The following is a 12,678-nucleotide window of genomic DNA, read 5'->3' as shown; positions in this document are numbered from 1 at the left end:
TCAGATATCAGTATCTTATGCTGGAGCTTTGCTGCTATAACCTGTGCAAGGTATTCACTCAAACCAAGGTTATTCAAGTTAGCTGGCTCTCGACCAGGTGTGGAATTTTCCATGGATGTCGCTCCTTAGGGTTACTTCACACATTAACATTTTTCAGCAGATAGATTACATTACTGGTGTATATATGTGCCAGAACTGTGACATCTGAAGTAGCAATAACGCTTCTTTTAAATTGCCTGGGCACTATAGGCATTGGTGTTTGAAAGAGACATACAGCTGCCTTAAACACTGTAGTTAGTGGATACATATACTGAATTTAATGTGTGCCTACTAAAATATGATGTGTGAAGCCGCCCTCAGAGAACAAAAGTGTTTGTTCCCTGAGGGCGGGAAGGTCAAGTGTTATGCCACAGCCTTTGCACTGCTTGATTTTGAGGCTCATAGGCATGTGTGCACTCTGTACCTCAGTTTAGGCTCATCTCTCTCTCCTGGCTGCCAGAGTCAGGTCATTAGTACCCTCAGGAACCCAAGAAAAAAGTGGATCTCTGAACTAAAGTGTATTGGTCATTCACTTAACCAGGCAGTGGCCCACTAGGCCGTCAAAGACAGGAACACCAAGGCATAAAACTTTCCCTCCCTCTCATTCATACTACTGGATTTCTAGTATTGGGGTTTCCTGGTTGATTGTACACAACCTGCTGCTCAGGAAAGGAATTGTGGGCATGCATGCTATCCCCGAGAAGGTATAGCATGACCATAGCCAGCACTGGAGGAGGGCAGGAGACCATTCGCCAACTGTTAATACTCAGCGATGTTATTTTCAAAGGGAAGAGGGACGACGTGGAACGAGAAGCAGGGGGCATTTCCACTTTCCATCAGGATTGCCAGGGCTATCTCAGCGGATCTGTGGTTTCAGCTGCAGCTCATTTGGCTGGATCAAGTCCGTACTCACCCTAATATGGTATTATATATTTAAGTGCTAGACTCAGGGCCAGGGAAATAAAACAAACATTCTGTGCTAGGAAAAGTTTAATTCCTTGCCACAGAAAGCCCAAACCTGCAATTGCGTTCAGGAAGCAGAATTAATTGTTCTTAATTTCTGTGAATTATCCTATTGAAAAATCCAGATATCAGTAGAACTCACACAGGTTTGGGTTTTTTTTTAATTCAAATTGCATGGAAGCCCCCATACTTTCTGCAGTTCCCTTTGATTTGAGGGCTGGCTGACATATGCATGTACATTACTTGATTGCTTAGCACTCGGTGACTCACAGCTGAATCTGTGAGCTAACCCAATTGAAAAGCATTGTGTCTGAGATGAGGAGAGGCAGCATGGAAATCCTACCTGTGATCCTTATCTGCTACATGTGCAGATGACACATTTTCAAACTCATTTCCCAGGGCAATTAAAAACATACTTTAAAAAATAAATACATAATGAGATTCTCAGGAAGTCAAATTCCTGAATCTGTGCTGCGTGAGGAATATGGACAGCTCTTGTTGCCATCCAGCAAGCAGGATGTATTTTCTCAAATAAAAGCTGATTTCTATATTAATAGAGCAGGGCTTGCAGAAGCATGAGTGATTCCTGCTCCCACTTCCTGGTTGCATACAGCAGCCACAGGAGATACAGAGAAGTGCAGCCAGGCAAACACACGGCTGCTGCGACATTCAGCTCACAGCACTTCTTCGTAACATTCAAAGAGGCTGAAGACCTCTTGGGGGTGTCTATACGATGCCGCTTTGTAGCCATTTTCTTCAAACCCCTGCCGCATCACTTCTGTGAGGCAGAAACAATAAATATAGATGACAGGAGGGGGCACAGGCTATCCAGCCAAGAACTGCAGCGCTGGCAGCCATTTGGCTCTTCAAGCCTGCCCCTTGCCCTGCGTTCCCATGCTACTTGGATTCACCCCCAGCAGCGCCCAATGGCGCAACCCAAACCATGGCCACCACTGCCAGATGGAGAGACAATGTCATGACCTTGGAGGAATTAAAATAATCGTGCTAAAACCACACTGGGGGAAAGCACAGTTTCGGGGATAAAAGCTCGATGTGGCTGTGAGTTGGCGGCTGTGTCATATAAACACTGCAGTGCCACTGCACAGCCACAATGGGGTAAATAGGCTGTATAGACACCCCTTCTGGTGCATCGTAGCAAAAGGGAGATGCGCACATTCCCATTTCGACACTGTGGAGCAGCGTGCCAGCCAACTTGGAAGTGAGTGCACATTTGGCTGGCAACACATCTCTATAATGTCTTCATAATGAAGCTGCTGAAAGTCTCTTCCCCAACTAGCCAGTCCCAACAACCAGCCCCTGACCAACAAGATCCAGTTACTCTAGACCTGTGCTTATTACAGTACATTGAGAAACAAACTAGACCTACATCAATATAAAAAGTAATGCATTTTGCAAGCTTCAGGACAACACACTCAGATGGTTGTGATAAATACTACATATAAATTATTTGGCAGCAGTATGATTAAAAACAACATAAATTTTCCTATGCAGTATTTCAGTATCCCCATGAAATCACCATATCATACAAAAAAATCTATATTGCTTTCCTTTACAAACATTCATGTTCTAGGCTAAAGCACTAGTTCATCCCTGAAGAAAAACAGTTTTTTTTAAATTGTAGTTATTATCTTAGATTTATGTAACAGGCTAAAAAGGAAAACAGGAGGGGAGAAATCACTCAATGCATGCTTTTGCCATTTTCTAGAATGGCAGTGGTATGTTTATATAATACAACCCACATACATTATTTTCTTTTAGAATCTAACTAGTAAAACTATATTACTATCAGCAGAGTCATAAACAGAATACACACATGAGCATCTAAATTCAAGTATCATTATTATCATCAAAGAGTTATAGGGTGCAATCTACCAAGCATAGCTGCTATGGAGTTTTCAAACTATTGCAATGGTGTTTGTGCAGGACTTCAGAACTTTGCCTGCAGTAGCAGTGCCTGATAAAGTGGGCACATAAATTGCTTTAGTTTTAGCTGGTATCATCATCATCTACTTGTTTTGGTCTTTCAGTGTAGTGACAGAGAGCAGTAGAATAATCTGGTCACACAAGGAAAAAAATGAGCTTATGAATGTACCACATTAATAAGCAACAACACAGTGCAGGCTTTAAGGTTTTGTAGTTGCCTGAATGATTGTCTTTGGAAGAATACATCTGAGGTTAGTAACATTGGTTTAGTAGACATGTTTAATTCTTGTATGGCTGATTATGAGCTTTAATTTGTCCCCAACCCCCATCAAGATTCACAACATTCAGTGTCAATTAAAAGGAAGGAAACAGTTCTCTGCTGCATCAGGAAACGTCATCTTGGATTCCACTTGGGACGGTCAGTTGTTCATAGGTAGGGAGAGTGTTAACATCATTCCTGTGAGATGATTTGTTGCTGCCTGGGTTTCCTTGCTGGCTGGAAACCAGGTGGTGTAGCAGGTCTGTGATGAGGTTTAACTTCTGGTCCATTTGGACTACCTATAATGACAAACAAAATGGCCACTCAGAATCTGATAATGAAAGTAGTTGATATTCAAGGCAGAGCTCTAAAAATCGAACATAGCACACATATGTCCTACATGTGAGTGGACACTTCTTGGGCCTTCAACCACCCTGTCCTGCACAGACTCAAAGATATAAAAATTGGTTATTAATATGTCCACCTGCTAACATACACCCTGGCTTAGTGTTCACTATCAGTCCTGCCTGAATTTGTATCACTTGCATCATTCCCAGAAAATACTCACTGACAGGGAGGTTTTGGACCTCCAGGAAAAAGGAGATTCAAAATCTAACAATCCCCCCCATCACCCCCCCCCCCTTTTACGTAATCTCATTGAGTGTATTAGTTCTGCATTGGGACACACCATCTGTACACCACACAGGTGCATCTATGCATGCATTCGACAAGAGCTCAATTCACTTGACCCCCCCCACCCCAGAGGAGTATCACACCATTAAAAGGTTTGCAATATCAGATTTCACTGAAAACAACAACGTGAATACTCAAAAACAGCAAAATTCATTGCACGTGAATTCAATAGCCTATATTCCTAAATTGGTCTGCTTAGGACTGCAGCTTAAATATACATGTGGGCCAGGGTCTGTGGGAGAGTTGGGGATCCAGCCACAGTTCCTTCCCCCTGCCCCAGCATATCAGAATGAGTGATGCCCTCCACTGCAAGTAGGCGGGAAGGCTGCACAGTAACACCTCCCTCCTCTTAGGGCTTTGTGTATCTGTAGTAAAAAGCATTGAAGGGATAGGAGGGCAAACACGGCATGACTTAAAATGAAAAGGGAAAGGCCTGTTATTTATTCAGCCTTTAAAATGTGCAGCAAACAAGGAATTCTTTAATTAATGAAATTTAGAAACTTTGATGTACAGTAGGCAGATCTATACATGACATCAGAACTATTAGATTTGCTGCCTCATTCTGCCTGAGGGTGTGCCTAGTTTGAAAATGTGGAGCTAACATGCCTGCAGCAAATAGTTGTGATGCCAGAACAAAAGCTGGCATGGGGGAGAAGGGGGGGGGAACCGCCATTTCGGCTATGATCTACATACAATATCAAAACAAATGCTGGCAATTGGGAAATGACGAGAGAGAGAGAGAGAGAGAGAGAGAGAGAGAGAGAGAGAGAGAGAGAGAGAGAGACTGTTGGGAAGACTAAATTTTTCATGATCCCAGCAACAAGGAACTTGTGGAACCTCAGGAACTGAATAGCAGTATGGGGCGGACGTTTAGCCCCTGTTGCCTTCCTTTGTTCTTAAAGGATAAGAGAGCATGGGAGAATAAACTGCACCAGTCTTTACTTGGCATGAGATATTCTACCCCTCTATCCCACTCTAGCAGTGCTGGCTGGCACTTTAGAGAAGCGAGGGCAGAATCAAAGCCCTGCTAATTCCTTGCCCACTCACACAGGAGAGGATGCCTTTTGTCTCCAAATGAGCGCTTGTGGACAATGCAGTGCAAAGGCACCTAATGTTCTCATGCCTGGATTTAGCGTCTGCTTAATTCTGGTAATAATAGGAACCAAACGTGAGTGACAAGGAGACATCAGAATCGAACGTTAAAAAACGCTTGCAGGTTGGACAAATCATTTTGTCAATGATTACACAGATTAGGGGTAGGCAATTGGGGGCAAAAGCACCCAGTTTGACTTCCAACGTAGCCTCAGTCGCAAGAGGGCCACTTTAAAATGGTTTCCCCCCCACATAAGCCAGTGAAAACACAGCCAAAGTGACTTAAAAAATGACATTTCTTTCTAACGTGAGCAGCAACAGCTGCTTGGGGAGAATATTGCGCTTTATGATGCCCCTCTGATTCTCTCCCCTATGTATGAATGGGACAGCTGAGGTGCATAAGCAGAGAATTCGGCCAACGCCTCTGTTGGTGCCTGCATCGGAGGAAAGGGTTAAAAGGGCCCTTTGCTTCTTACTCAGTATGACAGTGAATTAGTAGAGGAAGTCAATGTTGCTAGCCATTCAGTCCCTGCTTAATTACAAAACTGTGTCCCGTCCCGTCCCACCGCCCGGCCACCTCCGAATTAGTTGCTAACTTGGGATTACAGGCCTTAGTCTTGAAAAGGGCACTTCACCATTCCTTCCTCCACTGCAAAAGCCATATGAGAGGTGCTGAAACCACTAGTAATCCAGTTTCATAGGAATCAATCTATTTGTGTCTGGTTATCGTCCAAGCATCATTCAGGACAGTAAAAGATAATAAGTCTGAGCAGAACGTCAACAAACCTGGAGAATTTCACGTGCGGCTCAAATATTTTTTCAACCAGAAGAGAATACTGTTTTTGTCAAATGATTTGGACACTTGCTGGGAAGCAGATACAGAGACCACAAAAAGACGAGGTGCTGGAGGATACATTGCAGCTGGGCGTCCCTCCCCCTCCCCTCCCCTCCCCTCCCCTTCCCTCCCCCCAGCCCCCAACACAAGAGAAAGGCTGCAATCCTCAAGCCATGGGCTGCAGAAGAAGGGGTGAGAAGACTGGAACCAAGACAGCCTAGAGGATACAGTATGGATGAAATTAGTGGCACAGAACAGAAATTATTATTTGTAAAAAAGGAAGCTATTTGCCTAAGGGGAGGGGAACATTCGAAGAGCAATTCAAGAAAGAATACTGGATTTTCCCTTCAGAAAGAAGGATAACCGTGACCAATAGATGGTACTTTTGCATATAAGAGGAAATCCTGTGAAACAGTGTTTGCAAAACACACAAGTCTGGCACCAATGCACACTCACTGGGCCCCTTGGATACTCCCCAGTCTGTCATTGTAACCTCAACCCGCTGTTGCTTTCTAACCCCCACCTAGAAGCCTCCTTGGGATTTTACATTCTCGGGAACTTCTCACTGGGTTACAGGATCACCACCACCTTTCGGTAATGATATGACAGCGTCCATTCAAAAGGAAGATCTCTGCTATGAAGTGACTGCATATCACACCGCAATAAAAAAAAAAGTGAGGGCCGCGTGCAGCCATGTGTATTGTTGCTCTGCCTCTTCCTTTTAAAAAACAAAAGATAACAGAAATCAACTTCTGAGGCGACAACGTTCAGTGGAGGAACAGTGGGGGGTGGGGGAAAGGGGCTGCTTCATTCTTTCCCATTGAGCCCCCAGACTTTCCCCCCAAAAAGTAGAAAAGAGGAAAGGAAACGTCTAACCCTGGCAAGACAGAAAGGGGTTGGGGGGGGGGCATTCTGACAGAGAGGAAAGAATTACTTCTTGTAATGGGGTTTATCCCTTGTTTCTGACATTTTATATAGTTATTTATTTATTGGAAGTTCTGAATTACTGCTCCGTCATTAGTTTATGTTGTTTGCAGCCTTGCGGGGCCTGAGGCTGAAAAGCGGAGTGAAAATAAACGGTCACTATCACTGGCAACATCCCTGCAGTGCAACTTACAGCCTCAGAAGATGCTTTTGATTAAAAAAGGAAAACAGCAACAAGACGTTGCGTAATGTGTAGTCCCTTGTGATATAGCAAAGAAAGTCATCCTATGGCATCTTGAGGACTAGGAACATAGGAATATTGGAATATAGGAAGCTGCCTAATTCTGAGTCAGACCATTGGTCCATCTAGTTCAATACTATCTACACTGACTGGCAGTGGTTCTTCAGGGTTTTAGGGAGCCATCTTGTCTAGCCCTACCTGGAGATGCCAGGGATTGAACCTGGTTTCTTTTGCCTGCAAAGCCTATGCTCTACCATTCAGCTCCAGCCTTTCCCCTAGTATGAGATTTAGGAGGCAATAACCTACTTTGTTAGGTGCATCAAGTTCATGCTAGGGTAAATTGCTTTACTTTTAAAATACTGCAGGACTTCTGTAGTGTTTGCCAAAATTGATTAACACTTCTTTAGGCTTACTATGCAGCTTGTCTCTGTGCACCACTTATTCATTTGCTTATTTCACAGTGGTACATGATGAATAAGGCACATTCAATATATTAAGTCCAGAAGAGGGTACATCCGCTGTGACAAAAGCTACAGAAAGCGAAGCAGTGCCATATTCCTTAAACTAGATTAAATAATACTTAGGGTACCTTATATTTAGTGTATCCGACATTTCTCTCAGAATCAGGCTTTCACACACATTTACTTGATTAGAAAATTAGTTATGATGCCAGGAGTGTAATAAAAGCAAGGCAGGCAGGGAAAAAAAAGTGCTGACTCCACTGTAATGCAGCTCTTCTGGACAGCTCTGAGCCTTTAGTAAAAACAACAAACCGTATTAATAAAATATAAAAATAATTCAAACCGATTTGCTTCTTTCATACAAAATGCTAAAGAGAGCAATTCTTGGCAGCTGCATGTGTCACACAAAAGGGGCTGGCAACATTTATACAACCAGATGAGTTGGAGCTGTAATGTTCATTATTTTCTTTTAGTTGTTCAGCGGCACCTCACCGCATTTTGAATCAAAGTGACTCTACGCTGAAAAGAGTGTTTTGTGCACCAAATCAATAAATCCCTTTCACTCACCAAATCATATTTTGCCTTGAGACACAGGTGATTTTGCAATGAGCATGTGGCAGCTTCTATAACCCATGGTACACAACACACACATATGAGTCTTGGTGCATTAGAAAGCCTTTTCCTCTCTAATCCAATTGGTCGTATGTTCAGCTGCAGCTGAATGATCTGAGGATGGTGTTTTGGTGTAAAAGTAAGGTCTGTACCGCATTACTACTAACTGAAAAAATTCTGTCCTGTTGAACCCATGGCTTGGGGGAAGGGGAGTAGGGTAGGATGGGATGGAATATGGTCTTATGTATATGACCATCACATTTCCTCTGCCCCTAGAAAGTACTTGGTCTAAAAGACAAAAAGTGCCCAAAATTTATAGGCACATCCCTCTGGCTGATGACTTATACCAGTAGGTTGAGGGTGGGGTGTGGTGCGGATTGGTGAAAACTGAGTGCTCCACCGTATGTGTGTGGAAGCTTTTTCCACGAGCACAAAGCCACTATTGGATACAATGCATTGAAAGAAGACAAAGAAGAACTGAGAAGGAACAGTGAAGCAATAAGCAGTGGTGGGGAATAAGAAAAATATATATGAAAACACTGTAGTATGATATTTAAAAGTTACAGTACGTTAGGGTACTGACATTAACTGCAATGTAAAGAAAAAGCAAATTTGCTAAGGCTGCAAAACCTGAGAATAGAAAGAAAGAGGAAAGCATAAGAAATGTAGACAAGGGTGATCTGGTAGACTATGGCCTTAGCTAGACCCAAGGATTATCCCAGGCAAATGGAGGGGTCGTCCCTGCCTGCTCCCAGGATCCCATGTGTGTCATTTGGATACACAGGGATGATCCCGGAACAATCCCAGGATATAGGCCTGGTCTAGACATGGCCATTGTTCCAAAAGGCTTTAGACAAACTCCCTCACAAAAGACTTCTGAGCAAACATAACAGTTATGGAATGAAAGGAGAGGTCCTTTTATGGATCAGTAACTGGTTAAAGAACAAAAAGCAGAGAGTAGGAATAAATGGTAAATTCTCCCAATGCAGGGAAGTGAATAGTGGGGTCTCCCAGGGATCTCTATGAGGACCAATGCTTTTCAATGTGTTCATAAATGATCTGGAATTAGGAGTGAGCAGTGAGGTGGCCAAGTTTGCCAATGACACCAAATTATTTAGGGTGGTTAAGACAAAAAGGGATTGTGGGAAGATCCAAAAGAATCTCTCCAAACTAGCAGAATGGGCATCCAAATGGCATCTGTAGATAATATACATTGGGGCAAAAAAACCCCACTCAACTTCAAGTAAAACATGATAGAATCTGAGATAGTGGTGACCAACCAAGAAAGAGATCTTGGGGTTGTGGTGGACAGCTCGATGAAAATGTCAACCCAGTGTGCAGCTGCTGTAAAAAAGGCAAACTCCATGTTAGGCCTCCAAAATTTAAGAAGGAATTGAGAATAAAACTGCCAATATCAGTTTTATACAAATCTACAGTGCGACCACACTTGGAATACTGTGTATAGTTCTGGTCACCAAACTTTTTTAAAAAAAAGATATTGTAGAGTTGGAAAAAGTGCAGAAAAAGGCAACTTAAATTATCAAGGCGCTGCAGCATCTCCCCTATGAGAGAAGGTTACAACAACTGGATTGTTTAGCTTGCAAAAAAAGGAGGGTAAAGGGAGACATGATAGAGATGTACAGAATTATATATGGTGTGGAGAATGTCGATTGGGATAATATTTTTATTCTCTCAAAATACTAGAACCCGGGGTCATCCCATAAAGCTGATTGGTGGAGATTCAGGACAGATAAAAGAAAGTATTTCTTCACACAGCACATAGTTCAACTACGGAATTTGCTACCATAAGAAGTAGAAATTGGCTACCAATTTGGATGTCTTTAAAAGGGGGGGGTTAGATAAATTCCTGGAGAAGACTCTCAATGGCTACTAGTCCTGATGACTATGTGCTACCTCCAGCATCAGAGGCAGTAGGTCTATGTACGCCACTTGCTGAGGAACATGGGAAGGAGTGTGCTGTCACACTCATGTCCTGCTTGTGGGTTCCTGGTCAACAGCTGGTTGGCCACTGTGTGAATAGAATCTGGAGTAGATGGACCCTAGGTCTGATCCAGCATGGATCTTCTTATGTTCTTATTCTGACACATATGGATGGCTTTCCTCAAAAGAAGTATGCATTCCCCAACTCTCAATGGAAACAAGGTCACAGTCATCTCCATAGTGTGTGTGTGTGTGTGTGTGTGTGTGTGTGTGTGTGTGTGTGTGTGTGTGAGAGAGAGAGAGAGAGAGAGAGAGAGAGAGAGAGAGAGAGAGAGAGAGAGAGAGAGAGAATGCAATTGACTTAGGCATGGCCACATGAATATGGAACCCACATATACAACCATGCAAAATGAATTTAGGGTCTCCTTCCATTTAAAGTAGGCTGGATCTTAAATCTGGAGGCCCCCCTCCCCGATCTATGTCCACTCTAGGGCTATAAATCCTCTCAGCAGTCCCAAGACGTATGGGAGCCAGAGGATGGAGATGCAACAATACCAATGTGAGTTGCTGGCAAGGGAGATATATTGAAACATGGCTGGCTTCTACTTCTTGTGCCACACAAGCCCTAAGACATACCTCGGTGGTATTACAACACTGTACAAAATAGTCAAAAGAACACAGCACTTGGAAAATTAATCTCCTGTTTCAGAAAGTCCTCGAGTAATTACAACTAGCGGTCGAATCTTGTTGTAGATAAATCATGCATTACCAAAAACACATGGGAATTCTCAAGTTAACACACTGTCCAACATCTATAGTTTCTAAATTGAATACAGTTTCTAGATACAGCCAGTTTTAGGGACACACACACACACACACACACGCCAGAGATTACTGTTTAATGTTTTCAACTGAAGCATTTATGATGAATTAAGTGTGCTCCAAGGAGAGTAACATAAGAACAAGTGCCTCTTATACAGCTCTTAGCAGTCAATATGTCATACAAGATGACACCAAAATGCACACATGAGTGAACACCCACCCACCCCTGTTACATATCTATTCCTCCTGATTACTGTCCTGACATGGATGATATTTTGGCATTGCACCAGTCATCCCTTATCTGCACCAGGTAGAGAGCGTGGATCCATTTGAGCAGTCCTCATTTGATCTGATGAGGAGGCACACTGCATTTGATCTTCAAAGCCCCGCCGCTGTGGTCCCCTGCCCATCTGTGTGACTGATGCAGTGGGTGGTTGCAGCACCAGCATGGGCTGTGTGGTGTGTATATCACTTTACCACTATCACCATGGGGTACCAGTTGGAGAAGAGTACCCACCTTTTCGAGGAATACTTTTGGAATCTAACAGCAACAGCCATGCAATCAAGTCTTAAAAATCCACTGCCTTAAATAGCCCCGCAATGGTTTATTGTGATCATGTCTTAATATGCAGGAGTGAAGAGACACCAGAGTAAAGGGCTCCAGTGCCATTTGCACCCATGTCTGAAGATATGTGAAGAATGTAATATATGAACCAGAAGGCACGTTATGAATTGGCAAGAGAAGACTAGTATATTGGAAGTCTTCAGAAGTGGTTCTGAGGCCTCTCAGTTTCATACATATTTTAAACTTCACATTACATTTTGGGAATCTTTCAATAAGAGAACTTGTGCACTTTTTAAAAAGTAACAGATGAAATGGGCCTAAAAGAAAGAGGAACAAACATCATATATCAAAGGAGATATCCCTAGGTCCTGATGAATCCAGGCATGCTATACCTCCATTCATATCTGAACATATAAAAAGAGATTTGATTGCAGCTTCTCCGAGACAGAGCAGTGATCAGGTTGGGAACTCATGGTCTGAGACACATACCCAGGTCAACAGATCACAGCTTTCTCTTGCAGTGCCTTGGGCCAGAGTTCTCTCTGCTGAGGACAGAGTAGCCCTTTATTTGGAGGACAGCAACACACTCCAGGTGCTGCAGCCTAAGTAGAATCATGTGAATTTCCTGAGATATCCAGCTACGTGGGGGATACTTTCCCATTCCTTCCCTACTTGTTAATAAAATTATTAGGCTGCAGCTATTTAATAGCTCCCACCACTTGCCTCTTTTTGTTGCAAGAGTTTTTGCCATTAAAAAGCAATATTCTCTCAATTCCCCACCCCAAACTTGGTAGTGTGGAATACTTAGGGTTAAAAAGCAGAATGAATAAAAGCAAGAATAAAAGAACCTCTAAAACTTTTCTCCCGCCAATCTCTCTCTCTCTCTCTCTCTCTCTCTCTCTCTCTCTCTCTCTCTCTCTCTCTCTCTCTCTCTCACACACACACACACACACACACACACACACACTTGGTTCCCTTCCAAAGTGGATTGCTATGCTTCTTGAATCCTTGGCTCCCATTCCAGTGTGATACTAAGGCTATGACTAATAACCCCCTGCCTGCGCCTGCTGATAATTTCACTGTTGAGTAGCTGTTCTGGTTCTGGTTCATCATAGTATGTCCTGAAGATGCCAAGGTTTTTTATTAAAAAAGACTCAAAGAATGAGATAAAATGCTCACAGGTTTCTAGTGCTATAAATACATCCCCCCATCTGATGCATTTAACAGCTATGCTGTTACAAGGCAGACATTCTCTCTCTTCTCAAATAGTTATTTTATTAGATGCTG

At 43.0% G+C, this 12,678-nt stretch overlaps 2 protein-coding genes across 2 annotated transcripts in view; one reads left to right on the top strand and one right to left on the bottom strand.

Annotated features, from left to right (window-relative positions):
- The window catches only part of CDKN1C (cyclin dependent kinase inhibitor 1C), a 471,039-nt gene that overhangs the window by 74,012 nt on the left and 384,349 nt on the right, over window positions 1-12,678 (top strand). The gene's annotated exons all lie outside the window — the stretch shown is intronic.
- KCNQ1 (potassium voltage-gated channel subfamily Q member 1) overlaps window positions 3,200-12,678 on the bottom strand; it is a 366,961-nt gene continuing 357,482 nt past the window's right edge. Inside the window, exon 17 of the mRNA XM_063117169.1 lies at window positions 3,200-3,504. Coding sequence (XP_062973239.1) covers window positions 3,331-3,504 — 174 coding nt within the window. The 3' untranslated portion in view covers window positions 3,200-3,330. The remainder of the gene's footprint in view (window positions 3,505-12,678) is intronic.

Source organism: Elgaria multicarinata, chromosome 2, assembly GCF_023053635.1.
Source record: "Elgaria multicarinata webbii isolate HBS135686 ecotype San Diego chromosome 2, rElgMul1.1.pri, whole genome shotgun sequence".
NCBI classification, from domain to species: domain Eukaryota; kingdom Metazoa; phylum Chordata; class Lepidosauria; order Squamata; family Anguidae; genus Elgaria; species Elgaria multicarinata.
The sequence above is the reverse complement of the archived record's forward strand: the minus strand, read 5'-3'. Positions and strand labels throughout refer to the sequence as shown.